The sequence below is a fragment of the Oryctolagus cuniculus genome, chromosome 1 (genome assembly GCF_051225735.1).
Source record: "Oryctolagus cuniculus isolate XC-2025 breed Fujian yellow rabbit chromosome 1, ASM5122573v1, whole genome shotgun sequence".
NCBI lineage: Eukaryota > Metazoa > Chordata > Mammalia > Lagomorpha > Leporidae > Oryctolagus > Oryctolagus cuniculus.
Window position 1 is genome coordinate 98857310 of NC_142867.1, and position 22220 is coordinate 98879529.

The following is a 22220-nucleotide window of genomic DNA, read 5'->3' on the forward strand; positions in this document are numbered from 1 at the left end:
ATTCCCTCACAAATCTGAGTGGGAAAAATTAAAAAGTAGAAAACAGTGATCTCATCAATGCCCTGTGTTTCGTGTGTTTAAAATAATACAATTGGTGAAAGTCTTGAATTTTCAAAATCCTTTTCAAATCTGTTTACACTAAAACTAATCGAAATAAGCCATTTATCACAGAATTACCATCATAGTGTGAAGGACATTTTAGAAGACCTCCAGTAAAAGACATCAAAATATATTCACATTAGACACAAACACTTAACTATACCATTTCTAGACATTTGTCTGTCTCATTACCTAAAGGGAAATCAGAACAAGGAAAAGAAGAGGGTGAAAGTATGTAAGAAAGGGATAATGCAAACAGATGCCTACAGAAGAGGGGAAATGTTTTTGGCACAGTATTTTTTTTTTTTTGCAAATTTTACTGAGAATACTATGTCAGTTTTAAACATTTTGCTCTGCCATTTAGCTTTATGAATATCATTTGACCATCAGAGCCAACACTGTGGCACTGCAGTTAAGTAGTCCATTGAAGATGCCAGCATCTGATACTAAAGTGTCAGTTGGAGTCCCAGTTCCTCTGCTTCTGATCAGCTTCCTGCTAATGCACCTGGGAAGGCAGTGGATGATGGCCCAGGTACTAGGGCCCGTGCCACCCATGTGGGAGACTCAGATGGAGTTCCTGGCTCCTAGCTTTAGCCTGTCCCAGTCTTGACCATTGTTTCCCCTTTCAAATAAATAAATCTTTTTTTAAAAATCATTCAACGACTCACACAAGTCATATAAATAGGTAGGTATATACGTTCACACCAAACAACAGGGAATTTTTATGATATTATGCTTAGGGACAAGGTACTGACTGGCTATCATAAGCTATTTGTCAGTTTCTAAAACTATTTTAATTTTCTTCAATGTATACAGGCTCTTAACCAGAATTTCCAAGTAAACCCAAGTGCAGGGGCATACATACTTGGCACAACACATATTAATGCACAAATTATTCCTATGAGTGCAAAGTCTCTAGAATCTCTAAGCATTATAAAAAATAAAAACAATATTTGTCCCATTTGGTCCTATGAGGCATGTTTAAAATGAGCCCTAAAGCAGTAATAATCAGTCTTGGAAATAATAGAAAATAGGGGCCTGCACTGTGGCAGAGCGGCTAAAGCTGCTGCCTGCAGTGCTGGCATCCCATATGGGCACTGGTTTGTGTCCTAGCTGTTCCACTTCAGATCCAGCTTGCTGGTAACAGCATAGGAAGATGGCCCAAGTGCTTGGGCTTCTCCCACCCATGTGGGAGACCTGGAAGAAGCTCCCGGCTCCTGGCTTCAGCCTGGCACAGCCCTGGCCATTGCAGCCATCAGGAGTGTGAACCAACAGATGTAAGACCTCTCTCTCCTGTTTCTCTCTCTCTCTCTCTCTCTTTCAAATAAATAAATAAATCTTTCTAAAAATAACAGAAAATTTGAAGGTATTAGGCCACAGCATCAAAACTGCTACATATATTATTGGTTTTAGCTCCCAATGTGTCCGTGTTGTTCTTACAGACCACGACCACTAAATAATTTCCTACAATCATAGAGAGATGGCTGCCTGAGAAATTCCCGAAAGCACCTCTACTATACAGTTGTCCTAACAGGAACACCAGCTCCTTCTCAGATAACTCCCAATCTTTCCCTAAAATACTTACTTTGCACTCCAAGTTCTTAAAACCAAGGGAGGTGCCTTTCATTTCATAATTTAGCATGATAAGGTATTTAAGAGGCAGGTATGTGTCTTAGTGGTTAAGCTACCAAATGTAATGTATGTATGTATTCTGAAAGGGCAAAATAATAATTTCTACATCATGTAAAGTAGCTGAATACTTTACCCAGTAGCCAAAAATTGTTGGTTAGGTCTTATTCTTAGATCCATATTTGTAGATGGTTATTTTATAATTATACAATGTCAAATGACCCGTGTTTGCATTTCAAAGTGACTGACCAGTATGCATTCATTGAAAAACTATTATATCTCTGGAGATAACATGGTATATAATTGCATGTTGAATCAAATTGTTAATTTCTATCATTATAGTAATCATTATCACCTTTGGTAAACATTAGAGTAGTATATTCCATCTCTATAATCAAAATAATTGGATGCTATTTTAACTAGAATTGAGAGCTAAGTTATCTGGACTTTTCTAAGTAGACAAGTTAAGCTAGACTGATGGTGAGAAATTACACTTACAACAGTTTAATATTCCATTTCCTCTGTCTCCCTCCACCCAGTTCCAGAATGCAGCTGCACAAGCCAAGTGCCTGCGTGCTTAGAGACGCAGCGGGCACTGGCCTCCCAAGCACCATTCCCAAAGTCAGCCACTGCAAGCTGCAGAGGAAGAGGAAGCCCACCATTCTCCTTCAGCAGGAAAGTTGCCTCTGTACTTTGCAAGCACACTTTTGGATAAAGAATGTAATTCAGAACAAAAGGAAAGATTGCTTTTCTTTGAAATGTGTTTATAATGGCAATAAGTTAACACATAAGGAAAAAAGAGACTTTATAGCTTGCAAACACTGTCAGGTCCACAAAGTGTTTATTGATCTTTGTATTTGGTGGAAACAATAAATCTCTCTTCTGCAGCATCCACACTAGAAATTCCCTCATATCTGTCTGAAGCTTCAAATAGAATTACAATAGTCTGTAGCTAAGATTTACTCTTTCCCTCGGTCTCTTCCTTTACAATACAATCATCTCATCATTATCAAATGCCTTTGGAGGCAGATTCTTTTGTTAAGGAAGTAAAAGACATTTCATTACTTGTGGCAAATGTTTAAAAAGACACAATGAAAGTAATTATGTCTACTCCCAGTTGCTATGAAATGGTAATTTTAAATTCAGAATCCAATGACAAGACTCATTTCTCTTCTGTGGTATATAATCAATAGTAAATAGAGAGATACATAGTTATAGAGAGTAGATGAACTACATTTCTGAAATATGATGTTAAACTAGGGTTTATGTGTATAAACACTACAATACACAGGTTCTAAGAATCTTTGTATCCTTTCCTTTTAAGAAAAATAAATTAAAAACAAATATTTGGCAAGACAACATTCAAAAAAATAAGGTATCACTTACACATAAGGGAAAAGTTAAATCGGAGGAAGGTTGACAGACTCAGAATGACCACACACTGAGTAAATTTAGTTGACAGGCATTTAAATGAGATACTTTTTTTCCACTGTTGAGGTCTACAAAAACCTCCTGATTTAAGATAACAGGAGTTTTTCTAGTGCTGTAACAAATTTTTAAATTTACTGTTGGGATAATGTGAACTTTTCTTTGAAAAATTCTTGCCTCCCTAGGGGAAGTCTTTATTCAAGAAAGTGGCTGGAAGAAACACAAAATTGTTCTGAAATTTCATTCCTGAAATGCTTGCAACAGAATCACAAGAAAAATAGGGAGACAATCAAAAGTATTTTTCTGATATAACTGAGACATATCAAATTCTTAGCATAGAAAAGGCCAGAACAGATATCTAATGAAGTAATGTTGATTTTTTTAAAAAAATAGCTAGTTCATCAAGAAACAATTCATTCTTTCCTGCATGTGGATAATGCATGTTGATGATGTAGCAGATTACAAGAGAATTTAAGGAAAATACAATATTGCTTATAAATTTGGCAGATGACTAGACCTATTTTTGCTCCACGTATCTTGTGTTCTGACTATGAACTCAGTAAAATCAAGCATTTATAGTGGACATGCAGTAAATACATGAGGGAAGAATAAAGACAACAATAGGGCATACTAAATATTTACATTTGTATATTCTCTGTCTACTTTTTTTGTCATTGCTGTTGATTTTATTTTTTCTAAAGCACATTTGTATCAATTCTCTTATTTAGTTCTTAGAATTTTTGTGTAGTATACTTCAAATAAACATCTCTATATTCACTCTAAATTTATTCATTTAACAAAAATCCATTGATTGATTGTAATGTTCCAGGCAGATAGTAGAAACAATTTGGCAGTGTATAACATAGACAAAAATGCTTACTTAATGAAATTGAGCAAAATTTGCTCAGAAAAATTTTGGAAAGAGAGAGCTAAAAAGCTAAACCAACTGTGTATATCCTGTTTGGCTTTATTTTACCTTCCACAGCACCTCTCAACTGTATAAAATTTACTCAATATAACAACCACACAGGGTCCTAATCCCTTCACCCTTAATACTCAAGAGTTCCTTCCATTAGTGACCTTTCCTCCAGCTATCAAAAACTTGTCAAAAAGAGCTCTAACCGTGAACAAGGTTGGATCAGACGCGAAAAGGATAAGAGCAAGGGTCCGTGTGTGGATGTGGGGTGTGTGTGTGTGTGTGTGTGTGTGTCTGTATTGTGCAATTACCTCTAATATTAAAAGAGAACAAGGGATACCAACACAAATCACCTCTGCATGGTGTTCAATTTATAAACTTCTATCTTTAGGAGTATGAGAGAAAAAAATGAAGCGTGAAACAGCTGATAAGTAAATCCAAAAGTTATTTAAGCATTGGATTATACAAATGAAAAAATTTTACAATGCACAATTCAAATATATATACACATGCAAATATACATATATATGTACATATAATTACTGAAGGATGACTTAGTGACATTTCTGACCTGATTTGACAACACATAGTGCAGCTACCATCGTTAAGATAAAATAACAGAACCGTAAATAGCATGGGAATTTAAATTTGATAGTCATTAGATTAATAAAATTATTGATCAATGACTGAGTTACAATGATAAAACCAAAACAAACTGTAATGAAATAGATGCAAGTGAAACTATAATTTAGCAGCAACTTTCACACTACACCATATTATTTTGCCATTGGACATAGAGATAGAAGTGCCCTCGTTCTCGGGAAAGGAATTAGAGAATGCCTCTAAAACAATCTTATCCTTGTTCAAATCCTATCTGTCTCATTCATCTCCAGATTTGGACTTCTCCATTACCCTCAAACATGAATCTCTACCTCTTTAATAAACTGATTTGGCCTCCCAGGCCCTGCTAACTATTGCTCTCTCCATTTATCTACAAATGTCGTGGATCAATGAAATGTGCAAAGATATCCTTTGTTTACTCATCCTACATTCCTCCTTTAAATCTTGTTCAGTGGCTTTCTAGCTCAGATGCAAGACCGACATCACATTCCTAAAGGCCACTGGCAACCTCATTTTCACTGGCTTCGAAAGTAACATCCATGAATTCTCTTCTTCAGTTTGAAAATATTAACTGCTACCATTGTTCCTCCAAGCTGCTCCCCAGGCATCTCCCACCCAACAAACACAGAAATGTATATTGGTACCTGTTTTGTTTTGTTTTGTTTTGTTTTGTTTTGTTTTGTTTTGTTTGGTATACTGATCCTTAATTCTCCATTATTCTTATTTTCCTCTATTTCTCACATTCAAATAGCTTGTCAATTTTCAAGATATTGGCTATCACCTGCAAAGTCACCATAAGAGTTCAACCATCAACTCTTATCCAAGCTCCTGTACCAAATCTTCAATCTTCATTTATTGAATTAACTGATAGGCATGATCCTGAGGCTGGTGGTTCAACAATGCAAACCTTTAAATAGCTCACAGTCTAGAGATGATCATTTTCACCCAAATTCAAAAATTCCCAAATCCAACATGACCATATTTGTCCCAAAAATTCCCTTCGAATTTCTGAAATTTGCACTTTAATGAATGCCAATCCTCAATCTCAAACTCACTAATGCAGGTCAGGTATGTGGGGAATGTATTATGGAGTGCTTTTAGAATCAAAGCCCAAGGGTAGAGAAGGAAGCAGAACTGTGTAGCAAGAGAAGTGGGGCCGTGATACAGTCTCAGTGGAGGCCTCAGCTGACCACACAGAAAGTTCTTGCTTCAGCAGTGCTGAAGTAGGGCAAAGAGGCTACGGCTTCTTCGTCCATGCTGATTAGTCACAGGAATGGAGCAAGACAGCTTTCTTCCAACCAGGCAATGCAAATGGGAGCCGATGGTTGAGAGCTGACTTCCAGCAGTACTCACAGCAACTTGGGAAATATGTCTCTTGTCCCTAAGGGGCATGTAGGCCATGCACTCTAAGGTCCACCACCACTCATAGAGGCTTGAAACACAAATATGTAACAACAGATCTTGTAGTTAAACAGACCAAGGTTCTAACTGTATCTCCATCAGTTATTAACTGTGATCACACAGGTAATTCAGCCTCTTAAAATAGAAATTTCCTTGCAAGAGCACAAGGATACTTCACAAAGTTCATGGAAAATGAAACTGAAAAAATGTTTTCAGCAGGGCCTGGTGCTGTGCCATAGAAGATAAGGCCGCTGCCTGCAGTGCTAGCATCCCATATGAGTACCAATTCGAGTCCTGGCTGCTCCACTTCTGATCCAGCTCTCTGCTATGGTTGGGAAAGCAGTGGAAGATGGAACAAGTCCTTGGGCCCCTGCACCCACGTGGGAGACCTGGAAGAAGCTCCTGGCTTTGATCAGGCCAATTCCAGCTGTTGTAGCCATTTGGGGAGCAAACCAGAGGAAGGAAGTCTTCTCTTTCTCTCTGCCTCTGCCTCTCTCTAACTTTGACTTTCAAATAAATAAATAAACCTTTTAAAAATGCTTTCTTGCAAAAAAGTTAAAATCCATGCACAGTTGTTTCATAATACACATTTTCTATGAACTTTTAAGAAGCCATTGTATTTGAAATCTCAAAGATGCATATTAGGAAAATACTTAGTAAATCCTAGGTCTGTAGTTGTTGCCTAATACGTGTTAATTCTTCTTCTCCCACTCCAAAAATTATTTTTAATTATCTCATTTCTGTTCCAAGTCCTAAGTCTTCCTTCAAAATGAAAAAAAAAGATAAATATGAATTGAGAATGTACCTCTAGCCAAGACTATTCCAGATGCTTCAAAGACTACAGGGAGCAACCCAGACAAGACAGAATTTAAACTTGTAGAGATTAACCTATGATGAAAGGAGTCAAGTAATAAGTCACTGAACACATCAATATAAATTTAATTTCTAATGGTGGGTAATATGATAGAAACAATTAACAAAGATATGAAAAATGTTAGTGAGGAAAGCTATAGCCTGATGAGGTGATACTGAGTTAAAATCTAAAAGCCAATCTCATACAGAACTGGGTGTGATTGGGGCACATTTCTGGCATGAGAAATCAGACAAAACTCCAGAGGCAAGATGATGCTTGCTTGGAATAGTCAAGGAGCATATCCTAGAATGATGAATGTAGATTACGGTGTCACAAAATGAAGTCAGAGACATATACCCTCTTGATGCTGTACAGATCATGGTAAGGCATCACCTCTGCATGCTGCTACAAGTGTTTAATGGAATATTATGCATACAGTACTTAGAACAGGGCCTAATGCATGGTAAAGACTCAATAAATCAACACTACTGTGATTACTATCACCATGAACATTACAGCTTCAACTGGCCTCTTCACATACAGATCATTCCTTTACCTATATGTCTGCCACACATGGAAAATAAGGAAAATTCAAGATAAGAGAAGAGGCAGAGACAGAGGGAGGGGCAGAAATGCCTACTGTGGACATTATTTAGAAAATTTTCACATGTTATTTTATTTTGTAAATATTTAGTTATTTTCACTCACTTGAAACTAGTCAGTGAGAGAAAGAGAGGGAGGAAGAGATCTTCTATATTTTGGTTCATTCCCCCAAATGATTGCAAGGGCTGGGTCAGGCCAAACCAGGAGCCCGGAATACCATCCAGATCTCCCAGGTGGGTGGAAGGGGCCTGAGCAGTTGAGATGTCATCCACTGTTTCCCAGGATGAATTAGCAGGAAGCTGGATCAGAAGCAGAGGTGCCAGGACCCAAATTGGCACTCCAATTTGGAATGCAGGCATCCCAGGTAGCGGTTTAACCTGCTGTGACACAATGCCTCCAATGAATTATACATTTTCAAATCCATAATGATCACATCAAATTTCAGGGTGTCCTATTTCCTGCCTGTGTTTACAGCCTACTGAGTATATGCTGAATGAATTAATAAGTACTAATTTGCTTAATAAATGCTGTCCGAATGAATAAATGTTGAAGGAACGCAAATGATGAATAAACAAGAAATCAGTATCATCAAATTTGTTTTATGATTCCTGGTAAGGAACAGAATTTTTTTTTAAAGTATATCAGACATACACAACAACCTGAAACATTATACACTTAGAAATGTTGAAAATGTTTCCCATTAAAAGGATGGGAGTGCTAAACAAGAACTGGAAAGAAAGGTAATATTTAGAGATGTTGCCAAATATTGTGGCTGGAGGTAACTGAAGTTATCAGGAAATGTGATTACTAATGTTCAGATCAGTAACAAAACTGATAAGAAGGAGTTGGAGACAAAGCACCAAAATGTATTAATCATTTACTATATTATAAATACTGTTGTAAGCATTATTACACTTTTACTGTACATGATACTATAAATTAAATATTGCACTCATTTTATAGACAAGAAACCAAGCCTCAGAAAGCATAATTTATCCAAAGATGCACAATAGGAATTTACCTAACTCCACATCTGTTATTTTCCCAGAGGTGGAAAGTAGAGGAATATGAAAGAATGTGCTGTCCCCAAGAAAGCAGTCAAGCAGCACAATGAAGTCATTAATAACAGAAACACAATGTCTTCAATTTTCTGTTAGATATTTACTCTTGATTGACAGGTGAGTGTTATTACATATGACTTCAGAAATGAGAAGCAGGCAGAAAAGATATTTCCTCAAGATCAAATTAGAACAAAAATCAGAACATCACATTAATTGAGCTATACTATCAGCTCCCACCCATCCTACACACAAATAGACTTACAAGCATTTTTCAAGGAAAACAAGATTATTAACAAAATTATACACAGAACTCTGAAATTTAGAAAAGCTTTGTGCCAAAATCTACCTGTATTATCTCTCCTTTTGCTTTAGGAACTTCATGGTGGAATATGAGAACCATAGTGTGCACATTAACTCTTTCAAACCAGAAGGGCCATGTAGTTTCTCAGTGCTTCTACACAAGGGACATTTGCTGTTCTCACGCATTTGTTGATCTACAACATTCCATTTACCAGGATGTCCACACATGTATGCCACAGTGATACTGAAACACACAGGAAAACCTTTTGGACTATCAGAGACTGATTAACCCACTGACAATTATTTAATTCTGGAGACTGTTTCATCGAGTTTTCCATGGGCTCACCTGCAAGTTGACTCATTCAGATTCACAGAACAAATTTCTACCCTTTCAGATAAGAATATATTTTCTGCACTCTCCAAAGTAATATGAAATCATTTGCTAGCCACTAATTATTATAAATCTCATAGGCTCTCTTGTACTCAAGAAGTGATATAGCAAGTGTGAGACAAGGAAACATGATGGCATAACAACTAGGGATCATAAATAATGCACTGAATGTTGCAGCTGAATATTCTGACATTTTTCAAGAATTGATTCTAACTTTGAAAGCATGATGTAAATAACTAGTTAAGCAGTCAGTTAGAACTGAGTTCTCAAAGACTAATTACCAGGTTACCCGATTCTAGTTAAGAAAGGGAAAAAAGCAATCAGCTACTCTGACAAGTAAGTAAATAACGAATAACACAGTGTATATACTAAATCATCCTAACATAAGATCTACATTCAAATAGAAAGGCTCAAAATGCTCTGGAATCATTAAAGTTCACCCCTTTTCAAAATTCAACTTTCATGATTTCACAAGGCATAACACTTCACCCCAGCTGACCGCCCCCCAAACACCTCAAGCTCAATCTGCCACACAGGCCTTCCAATGAACTGCCCCAAGTCATGCTCATGTTTTCGGTGTGAGTGACAAATGGATTATCTCTAATCTCAACTGGACCCTCAGACACTACACAGTAATATTTCCTACCTGCTTCTGGTTAGTTTTCTTCCCCATTCCTTAAACCAGCAATGTCTAACTTCTACCACTCTGTCCTTCTATGCCATTATTGTGTCCATTAATTCTGCAGAATAGATGCATACATGTGCTGATATGTAGATTTTTATTAAAGATAATTTTTGACACACAGGGTGTCTTATATACTGAGACAATAATGGACAAAGTAGTCTGGTAGAGATGCTATTTATCATCTCTTGTAAAGATATAGATACTTTATATCTTATAAAGGAGGCATTTCTTTAAAAGACAAATATATAAACCTTCATATGTGGTACAGCATATGTTCACCCAAATAGTTGCTATGTCTGCAGGTATTTTAAAATATTATACTAACCAGTTAAAAGCAATTGGCATAAAGTCTTCAGATGATTGAGAAGTTCTAATATAACACCAGGTGTGAGAGTGTTTTGAAAATTTTAAAGATATCTCAAAAATAATGCTATAACTATATTTACCATTATTTGTGCTTGACAAAAGCTACAAATACAACAGTTAAATTAAATGATCAACTAAAATATAGCACTCCCAGATACACACCAAATACATACATTTATTCATTCTTCTAACAAATATCTGTTGAGTACCTATACAATTCAGACCTTCTACTGAGCATGGGCATATATAAACATTATTTCTTATCTTGAAGAGACAGAAAAAGAACAAAATCATAGTACAATCTAGTAAATTCTAAAATCGAGACATGAACAATATTAGTAATCTACAGGGGAAAGTGACAGTGAGAGAAAAACAAGATGTCTGTGTGTGAGTGTGTGTGCATGAAAACAGTCAGAAAAACCGTTGTTTCTCAGTATTCACTTGGAGGGTTCATGCATGAAAAAGCATAGGCATAAAGCAACAAAGAGTGAAAGCATATTTCAGGACATTTTTGTTTCTCCCCCCCGGCCATAATAGACAAACACATAACAAACACAGAGCAGTGGATGGAAAAGAAGTCAAATGGAATTAAAGGACTTGTAATTAAGGTGACTACAGGACTTCTACATAAATAGCCTCCTCTTATGATGGACTGGCACCATATCTTGTCTACAAATATATTGTATTGTTCAAATGTTGAATCACTATTTGAAGTGTTCAACCAGATCCTTACCCAGTTTGGCCACTGAAACACAGAATGACTAATTGTCTCAGGACACAGAGATTAGCAACCACTACTGCTTTCATGATATTTTGGTAGAGATTTTGGTTTGAGGGGTGGCTTCTTTTATGGAAAAAAAATATCCAGATGTGTTCCTTTCTCCCCTCACCTGCTTAAATTTCTCCTTGGCATGTCAACAAATCATTCCTCCAACAAATCATTAGTCATTCTAGATGAAGCATTTGAGAAACGTTTTCTTATCCTAAGAAACACAGAAACTGATGGTCATGTCACCCTGACCCTCACGACCATCTTCCTTCTCCCTTTTCCTCTACATAGTTTTATATATATGTTTACTTTGAGGAAAAGTCATGAGACACTTATAACAATGGCACTTATAACACAGGGAGTTGGGAAAAAATGGAAACATAATTCATAAATAATTAAGGATGAAAATTGTGATATCTCAAATACCATCTACCATACAACCAGCAAGACTATTTTGACCACATAAGACACAGCCAAAGAATGTGGTGTAAATAGCACCAACTCACTAACTTTATCCCTGTCCCTATAAAGGCAATAGTAGCGTGGGATATATTCACTCTAAAAAAAGGCACTCCCATGATCATTTTCTCAAAAAAATAAAAATCTGTCTGCAGATCTCACTGAGCTTAGATCAGTAGTCCTCAAGATATTGAATTCACTCATCTCCAGATACAATTTTAATGTGCCTAGTAATCACCTTTACCTTTGTTCAAAATGTCGTCAGGGTCCCTGTTGCAAACCATCCAAACCATCTGAAGATTAAGCCCATGAATCTGCATCTGACAGTTTACTTGGAGTATACCTCGCATTCACTGAAGTTCAGTGACCACTAGTTTGAATGAAAAACTATTTAATAGGCTTCAAATAAAGCCTATTCAGGAAGTGATTTCTCACTATTCTGTTCATAAAAATGTTCACTTTTCTTAACTCTCCACAACAACCTCAACAAATCTCTAGCCTTCAAAGCTATTTCCAGCTCCTCTGCTTCCTAAATCACTCTAGGCTTGAAATTCTGAATTTTATGAGGTGTTCTGTGTTTACAGCACTTAAGTCTAGATCTTCAGATCTTGTCCTGAAGTAATATTTGAGGACCAAGATTATGTCATTGCCATCTCCTAGCATTGCATTTTTGGCAACAGTAGCTCACTTGCTGACAAACATTTCTTTCTCATTTGACAGAGAATTGTACAGAAATACGAGCAATCCAGACTGCAGAAGAATCATTATGCTTACCTAACTTCTTAAAATATAAATGGTCCACTCAATGACTCCTAGGAGTAGGATACTGTTCCATGTGCTCTTTTTTAACACAACTTCAAACTGAAGTTTTGCATTAAATAGCAGGTATATGCAAATTCAAACAAGTCTGTGCCCAAGTATGTCTCTCGAAGTTTGGGTGTAAAATGAAAATATTCTGTTTGATAGAATCAAACACACCACAAAAAAAATCAAATAAAAAATATACATACATCTGGACATTTAAACAAGAACATTCATTCTTTTATTCTGAGCATTTTATTGAATAGTACCAAGTAGTATTCTAAACACCAGAAAAACATGAGAGTATCATGAACAGAGTCAGAATTTAAATACAGGTTTTGACTTTTGAGCCAAATCACTGGTTCATGCATTAAATAGGGGCCTGCTTAGAAAACTCAGTTAATAGATAACTCTTAAAAATACTTTCCCGTCTTATGCCAGTTACTTTTTTTTTCTTCCTAGGTATGTGTGAAATCCCAAAAGAGACAGTTTTACCTTCTAACTCATCATGCACAATGTGTATGTCTACAGAGAATGTATTTTGTTATCACGGTCAATGAAATACATACAACTTTTAAATTTTACTTTCAGTTCTATTATGATAGAGGCAACAAGACAAAAATAGAGATGAACAAAAAGAGCAATGATGATCTAGGAGGGAAACACACAACACTCAAGTACTCCTTGGATGCATCTAAGACTCCTTCAAGGTAGAAAAAGCATACACTAACAAGGAGGCTGCAGGGCCGGCGCCGTGGCTTAATAGGCTAATCCTCCACCTTGCGGCGCCAGCACACCAGGTTCTAGTCCCGGTCGGGGCGCCAGATTCTCTCCCAGTTGCCCCTCTTCCAGGCCAGCTCTCTGCTGTGGCCAGGGAGTGCAGTGGAGGATGGCCCAAGTGTTTGGGCCCTGCACCCTATGGGAGACCAGGAGAAGCACCTGGCTCCTGCCTTCAGATCAGCGTGGTGCGCCCGCCACAGCGCACCGGCCGCGGCGGCCATTGGAGGGTGAACCAATGGCAAAAGGAAGACCTTTCTCCCTGTCTCTCTCTCACTGTCCACTCTGCCTGTCAAAAATAAAAAAAATAAATAATAAAAAAAGGAGGCTGCAATCGCCTACCACATTTACTTACAAACTGATCATCATTGCTATTATTTCTCACTGTACACTTACAGTAAAAAAAAATACCACTTGCTGGGTAACTGTTGCTTCTCATAGTCTAGCCCTTTGAGCACATGTTCAGGTTTCTAATTTGAATGCAAAGGATAAGGAAGGTTTGAAATTTCATCAGGCAAATGAAATAAGCAGTCTGTCTTTTACTTAATATGTTTTCTTTTCTAATTTAAGATTAACTTGTCATGAAATATCCATAGTCTACAAAACATAGATGTTTTCATATTGCTAATAGCATTTATATAAGTGGCTTTTGTATTGTCGCGTAGTATGCAGTGACTTGATGGAAATGTTTGAATCTGCAATGATTGTATACACCTGTGTACACACGTGAGTCATAGGCACAGAAATAAAAAGGAACTCCTGTTTTATTTTTTTTAATGGATTGACTGGCTATGCCAACAAAATTAAGTGCTTTTTATCATTTATCATTTTTTTTAGCTACTTAACATCTGTGATTCTGTTCTATGAGCTTTTCCAATGAGATTACTAAAAAATGAATAATTAATGGGAAAAAAATTTTTTAGATCCTTGAGAGGAATTCAAATTTGGTAGAAATTATTAGCTCTCACTTGGAACTACCAAATATTGAGTGCAGGGAGTTTTACAGGAATACTGCTTCTCCTTTACACAAATCTACCAGGTAGTTACTATGACTATTTCACAAAGGAGGAAACTGGCTCATGGAAGGATGGTGGTGGCTTTCCCAGGGTTTCACACTTACAGGATTAGCAGAGGATTATTCCAACTCAAGGCCATCAACTCTGCTGCACTGTTTCCCAGATGATTAGGAATGCAGCAGAGAAAGGCAATGGAGAGTCATTACATTCTGACTTCAGATTACACTAATTTCTACGAATGTGCAAACATTAAGCTACTGGATCACATTTTATCTAATTTCATGATTGTTATGCATCTGGTTCTCAGAACTTTATTATACAAATTAAGCCCAAAATATAAAAAGCTTTAATTAAAATGCACAAATTATCAAATATCTTACCTCACAAATATATTTTGTATATTTTATTGACTACATGTCAGTCACGCCCACTTTTACAAAGTGTTTTGTTTTGTTTGTGTATACATTTCAGAGAGCTAATTTTAGTTAATATCAGGAGAAGTCAAATGTATTTTTTCTTTCACTTTTTTCCTAGGCATGTATTAATATAATTTCCTTTCCCAAAATAATGAAGCAGTTTTTTGATTCCTGTTTCTATCCAAGCTTCCATTCCTGTTCCTTCTTCGTTGCTCTCGCACTGCCCTGGACAATTCCCTGTCAGCAGCTGCATTCCCCTTACTTGCCATTTTTCAGGTGTTACTCTTCTTCCTGCATTTTGCTCTCTTTGGTCCTCAAAGTCACCTGCAAGGAGTTCTCATTCAAGAAATCTTGGCTCTGGAATACCTTCACTGACAGGCTGACATTAGCCACACCAGAGTGATAGGGCAACTGAGCAATTTCTCATTTATAAAAATAAAAGCCAAATAGTGAGTTACTAAATTAACCCTTCATGTTATTTCCATATGTGCTCCCAGGTATTAAATTACTGCAAAATAATACCATTTATTCATGTTCAATCACATATTCAGTGTTATTTATATTTTATAGCTGTACCTCAGAAATTCACAGTGAAAAAAATCACCCAAAGATGATAAATAACACATCCCTTACACATCTCCAAGATAACTGGAGTTCTTATATTTTCCTTCAATACAGTTTCTGAAAATAAGAACTATAATTAAAGAGGTTCCATAAGGTAAAAGATATTGAGTATATTTTGTTCCACATTTGTATTGCCAATGCTTTGTACAATATTTGCAACATAGTGATGTTAAAATCTTTTTAACAACTGGATCAGTTAAATAGTACTTTGATGTCCCTACTTAAAGCAAACTGCTTTGCTCAAAAAGTTTTAAAGTCTATAATGAAAGTCCTGATTTTCTTTCATTTTTCCATTTTGAAAGTTTATCCAAAGAACAGTATGTCTTTTTAGAATCTCAGAATAGGAGAGACCCTAAGTATAACCCTTAACAGATGAGAAGGATTCCAGAGAGTCAAACTAATGCTCCCAGATATATACATGTATTTAGTTATTCCAGGCAAAGTTAGACTCTCAGAATAGGAGAGACCCTAAGTATAACCCTTAACAGATGAGAAGGATTCCAGAGAGTCAAACTAATGCTCCCAGATATATACATGTATTTAGTTATTCCAGGCAAAGTTAGAATCTCCTGAACTCTAAAGTCTTCCAATTTCACCAATTCTATTTTTACTAAAATAATATACAATACTGTGATCTTTGTAGTTAACATCAATGCGTCGAAAAATAATGATTAATATATCACAAATTTGAGTTTTAATATTCCACTGGCCAAATAACTGGTTTAATTACTTGGCAATGTTCTAGTGTTCATGAACTTCATTTCCATTTTCCTTCCTGCAAATCATTCTGAATAACATGTCACATGTGATTGAGACATTTCATGATGGGACCACCAAGAAAACAGGAGCTTCCACAACAAGTACAGTTTCTCATGAAATCTACTTTGATGAAATGATAGAAAGCTCCCCATCTAAACATGCTTTGGGAGGGCCTATTCTTGGTGGCATCAAAGAATCAGAAACTGTTTGTCTCTGATGAGAGAGAACATGAGATATAATTCATCCCCACAAGTGTTTACAGGGAAGTTTAAGATCTTGAGAAGGTAAGAATTAATCTACTGAAACTATTTGCAACAGGGTACTAGCTTGCCGAATAAAAGGAAGTGGGTAGGGATTATATGGAAATAAGTCACTGCTTTGAAACCACTCTCTCTTTGTGCCATTAAATCTATTGGTGATATGGTAGCCATTGAGAATTTTCTATACATGCATTATGATGTTGAAAATGTTTATACTGTATTCACGTGTATATTCTTGGCATCCACCTGACAGATCCTTTTCAAAACAGAACTGAGTCATGGAAAGTAAAAACAGCTGTTGCAGATATTTGGTCATTACATTTTCAAATTTCTCATTCTGAAAACTATTATTTATGTTTGTACTTTTCTTTCAGCAGAAACCCAGAGTTACCTAAAATGTGACTTAAAAAGGCAACCATCAAAGACTGCTTCCCCTCTCTTATTCTTGCAGTAAGTATTTGAATTCTCAGTTTATTTTATGTACTACTCATGTAGGTAGTTGAAAACAGTCTTAGGTTAAGTTGAAAACAGTCTTAGGTTAAATTTGCATCACCAAAGGCACTGTCATTACTTTTTGGAAATTGGTAAATCTTGATTCTTAGGCAAAAAGAAAACTCTAAAATTATAAAAACAACTCCTTGAAAACTAATCACTATCTTAAGTATAATCATTGTATCATATACATATTTGTGATATTGGAGAATTCATATATTGCCCAATTACTGCTTTGAGTACTGACACAAATCTACAGATGTAACTACTGTACTCCTCTTAGAAAGGATTGTGTTCAACAATTTGCAGCATCAAATATATGCTGCCTGGGAAATACTTGCAAGAAAGAATAGCAAGCAGCAGCCAATCCATTCTCAGATTTGTTTTCTTGATCATCAGTGGAGAAAAAGTGGCAGAAAGGCACATCAAAGGGGAAACACACAAGAAGGGGAAGAAGACCAAAGAGGAGTTACACTGCTGGGAGAAAAACGTCACTCTCTACTGATGCAAGTGTCATGAGGATATCTGTGGGGCTGCCTGGTACCAGCGTTCACCCCCTCGGGATGCCACCCCTCCTAACCTCAGTCAGTGAGCTTTTTCAAGAGGGAGAGTGGAGAACAAAGATCATTGTTCGGATTCAGTGTGGACACTTTGAAAAAGTGAATGTCCCAGGTTTGGGTGGGTCAAAGTGCTGCCAGGACTTAAAGTCCTTGCATCCAAGGTCAGCGTGGGGATGGATGGGGGTTTGGCACCGAATCTCCTTTAAATCTTCTGCAATGGGATGGGTTCCTTCAAAACAGCTCACCCAGAACAAGGAGAGATGAGATCGGGGATCTGACATTCCTGCAAATGGTAAAAATCAAGAGTAGCTGAAATGTTTCAGTAGGAAGCCAGCACAAGTGCCCCGGAAAGATGCCTAGAGCCAGGGGGAGTGTGGTGTTCACCTGAAACTGCTGATACAGACATCCCCAAATAAGCGCAAGTTTGGAGAGGTCTGGGAAGGTACTTACTCATTCATCCAAGGCCTAAATGTAAGGAAACCACAGAAGTATGGGAATCCAGGAAATGGGGAGTGAAAAATGAGGTGCAGGAGTAAGAAGTACCAGAGAGATTCAGAAAACAAAAAGACACCAAGTTTATCCAGAAAAGAGGCTTGAACCAGTAAATGCCCAGTGAATAAGCAAAGGGGGGGGGGGGGGTATAAAAACACAAGATAAACTTTCTTCACTTTCTGAAGGCAACCCAGCAAAGTATGCGGCAGAGAGTTTCTGCAGACTGGAGAAACGGAATCAACAAAGAATGCAGATAGCCTGTGGAATGCAAAGATGTCACACAAGGTCACACCAAGACCAAGAGAGTGTGGGAATAAGGAGAGGAAGGGTTTCCTGGAAGGGGCTGGGGCTCCTTGGGGATGCTAGCCAGCCGGGATGAAAGACAGGGAAATGCAACTATGGACCATAGTGCCTGGCAAAGTTTGGGGCAAAGAAAACAGGTGGGTGTGCAGGAGCACAGGGGCCCCTCCGGGGACACAGATGTAGCAGGGTCCACGGCTGGAGATGGGCGGCCAGGCCCCCGCCTCAAGAGACCGCGGAGAAGCAGGGTCCTCCTCTCTCTTCTGTTTTCTACTGCCCCTGGCACCGGATCCGCGAGGAGGGGTCCCTCCCGGAACCGCCGGGAACCCCGGGCCGAGCGGGGTGAGGCCCGGCCGCCCCCCAGCGGTCCGGCTCCGCTCGCGCGTCCGGGCAAGCTCGCCCCGCGCCAACTTTCCCGATCCCTACCCGCTCCCGAGGCGCGGCCCCTTCCGCCCCCGCTCACCGAGGGCGCCGTCAGGCGGCTGATGCTCTCGCCCAGCGAGTCTAGGTTGACCCGCCTCCGGCGCTGTGCCCTCCTGGCCCCGGCCGTGGCGGCGGCGGCCGCGGCAGAGGCAGCCGGGGCCGGGGCGGCGGCGGCGGCGGCAGCGGCGGTGGCCGCGCTGGGCTCGGCCGGCCCGGGCGGGCTGCGGCTGCCGTTCCAGCAGAGCCTGGACAGGGGGCACTCCCCCTCGTCCTCAGGGCTGGTCTCCAGGTAGTCGGAGCCCAGGGAGCTGAAGGACTCGGATGAAATCTTCCTCCGAGACATGCTGCTGGCGGGCGCTGCGGCGGCCGGGCGGCGGCGGGGACGCGGGCGGCGGTGGAGGCGGCGGCGGCGGGACCCCGCGAGCGGCTGCGTTAGGCGCGTTGGGGCCGCGGGGCGCTGTGGTCGCGCTCAGCCGGGCGGGAGCCCCCGGGGCCGAAGAGCCCCCCGAGCTGGCTGCTCATGGCGGGAACTTGGGGCCCGGGCTCGGCGGCGGCGCCGGGCTGGGCTGGGGGCCGCCGCCGCCTGTGCTGCTGCTCGCGCGGCGCCGCTTCAGCGCCCGCCTCGGCGCATCGCCGTGCGCCGCGCTCCCGCTTCGCGGGCTGGCTCCAAGTGTGTGACCGCGGGCGGCGGGTCGGGCAGGGCTCGGGCCGCGCGGCCGGGGCGGCAGAGGCTTGTGCCGCCCGCGCGCCCGTCTCGCCCCCTGTCCTGCTCTCCTCCCGCCCTTCTGCACTTGCTGCCCGCCTCCCTCCTTCTGCCTTTATCCCCCCGCCCCCCATGCTCGCCCTCCGCCGGTATCACGTGTCGCCATCATACTCATTGGGAGTCTCTGCCTCGCCTGTCGCCACGTTTCAGGAGCAACGAGGACACTTGGTTGCTGTCCTCTGCGCGCCCTCCCCGCTGCCACCGCCCCCTGCTCCAAGGAGGAGCGCACCGTGGCCCAGATGGGACCAAAGGGCCCCCACCCCAAATGCCCGGTGCCTGGGCCCCGGGAAAGGCAGATGGGAGCGGACGGGCTCCGACGGGCGCGGGAGGGGAGAGAGGCGTGGGGCGGGGACAGGAGACCTCCCTCCGGAGCCACCTTGGGAAGCGTGACGGCGCGAAGTCGGGGGTCAGGGTCCACGCGTGTGTTTCCCCTGCCTTCTTCTGAGTTTATTTAGGAAGTTCCGAGGCAAAAGAGAAAGGCCGAGCGCTGCAGCCCGCCCTTTCCAGTGGCGACGCTTACAAGGGGAAGGAAGAGAAGGGAAGGGTCAACATGTTGGCGCCCGTTCTGCTGGAGCAGCTCGTGGGAACCAGCGTTGCCCGCTTCGCGCGAGGCCGCGTGGGCGCAGAGCGAGCCAGACCCCGGCAGCGAGAGGACAGCGGCTGCTTGGGCGAGAGCCCGGCCGCTCAGCCTCAGCACGGCGGGGCGCGCGGGCGGCCGGCCCCCGCCCGCTGCGCACCAGTGCTGGACAGCTCCGCCGGCCACCTGCAGCCGCGTCTGCCGGCAGGGTGGGCGGGGGTCAGAGAACACTTCCCTTTCAGACTCCATCGCCCAGGACCTGGCGCGGGGCGGGAGGACACCGGGGAGCGACCCTATAGCACTCCTCCGCCGGCTCTTTGCGCCAGAAACGCGATCTGTTTGCACTTGGCTGCTCAGAAATCTAAGAGGAGTAGGGAGAAAGGCTTTCCAAAGGCCAGGAACAAGCTCTCCTCACAGCGTGGGCACATCTCTCGCCGCGAGTTTGCAGCCCAGCGGCTTCATTCCAAATCTTGCTTCCTTGTAAGCCAGTTCTAGCAGCGCCTGGCCCCATTGTCCTTGCCTTAGCTCCAGAAAATCCTCTGGTTTGTTCTGACGTTAGTGTAAAGGGTGGAAAGAAGGGGCCCTGGGCTATGCTTCTCCCAGAAACACAGCACATGGACCCCCTCCTCGCCTCCTTGGCTTACAAAAAGTAAAGTTACAGGGTTCTGACTGTACCTCCAAAAGACACAAGAGCCAAAGCAGAATTTGTTTTGCCTATTTTTTTTTTTCTTTTTCTCAAGCGACTAGTCTTTCCAGGTGAAGGTAGATGGGTTTGTGCAGTTTGTATTTGTACTCGTCACTCCAATTTACTTTTAACTCTAAATCTTGCCAACTGTTTTTGAAGACCCAAATATACATGTTGTCTGAAGCTTCCTCTTAGATTTGGTTAAAAATGCACTCCAGCAGGTTGACAGCCACGCCTAATTCTCAGATTTTATGTGGGTGTTAAAGATACAAAAATCGTGTGTACTGTTACAAGCATACCCTTTCTCAGCCCGCTGAAGAAGTTTCTAACTGCATAGTTTCTCATCAGAGGCCACTATGGCCTCTCTGTATGATTTGGATTAGGTGGTGTGTCTCCTTTGATTTTCCCATAACCTCTAATTCCACATGCATTTTTCCTACTGGAAATTGCACACAAACTATACTTGTAATCATAAGTAATAATTTCCACTCCTGCTAAAATGTTTCACTGGTCACTTCTTTTTCTAAATTGAATTATCCTTTGAAAATTACATTATTACAACTTTGGGGAAACTGATATGCTTGCATGTGGTGTTCCTAGTCTTCTTTATTACTGATATAATCAACAGGTTCTTTAGAATCATAGAATTTTAGAGCTATTATTAAGCAAACCAAAGAAAATATAATCTTCAATTTTTTTTAATAACCTACGGGTCTTCTCCCCCTCAACAGAAGTCCTACTGTGGTAACAGTGAAAAATCTCTATGTCGAACTTAGAACTGGAATGTTTTGCTATTCATTACAGCTATTGCCTCAAAGTCAGGATCACAGAGTGCAAGGCAAGGAGTATCATTTGTTTGTAAAATTTACAAGACACCCGAGAGTCTTCCTGTTTACACTAGGAGTTTATTGCTGGAAAGAACTCTGAACCTATGGACCGTTTTTTCTTCATGTGAACTGTCTGAATCAAAGACTTTACAGAATCCAGCCAGATGAAGTGGTCTGGCAATTTTCTGTATGAATTACCCTGCCTTTGATCGCGATTTTCCCACTGATTTTTAAACTATAAACAAATGGAATCCTAGTTATAGACAGTACATCATCTGTTTTGCTTTCAAGGGTTTCTTTTGTATTTTTGTTCAGGAGCAGGGTTCAAAAGCTCTCAATATGAAGAGTGCTGTGTTCTATACTTGAATTAACATTTGTAAAAGGAAGCATAACCTATTCCCTACTATCTTTTTGTGAAAAAGGGCTTAGAGCTAGTAAAAGCCATACAAATAATGTTAGGCAAAGAGTTGTCTACTGAGAGCTCTGGTTTTAGGAAAAGAAATCTGTGTAAACTCATGCCCACAAAGCCTGTGTTAGGTTTACTGTATTTCAATAACATCCTGAAATCCCAGTCTACTACTGGGTAAGGAAAATGCAGAAATATGCTTTGTTTATTTGTGAAGTTGCTTAGGGCACCAGAAATTGATTGAGTTTTTGGGGAATTCTCAGAAAGCAGATTCTTCCACCTTATTCAAAATGGAGACTGTACCTACCTTCATACAAAACGTTGCTATTTATAAACTCCTTTCACTCAAAGTGCCTCATTTAATTTGATTTTCACCCTTTCCAGAGAAGTACTTAAAGAAAAATCATCCCTGTCAAATTCAAATAAAAACTACAATCAGTCTCACTTCCCAAATTCTTTAT

The 22220-nt window shown here is 40.4% G+C and overlaps 1 protein-coding gene across 1 annotated transcript in view; it reads right to left on the reverse strand.

The window, feature by feature from the left end:
* The window catches only part of GUCY1A2 (guanylate cyclase 1 soluble subunit alpha 2), a 354367-nt gene extending 335385 nt beyond the window's left edge, over positions 1–18982 (reverse strand). The window contains exon 1 of the mRNA XM_051820049.3: positions 18542–18982. Within this exon, the coding sequence (XP_051676009.1) occupies positions 18542–18844 (303 nt within the window). The 5' untranslated portion in view covers positions 18845–18982. The remainder of the gene's footprint in view (positions 1–18541) is intronic.
* Between the last annotated feature and the right edge of the window lie 3238 nt (positions 18983–22220).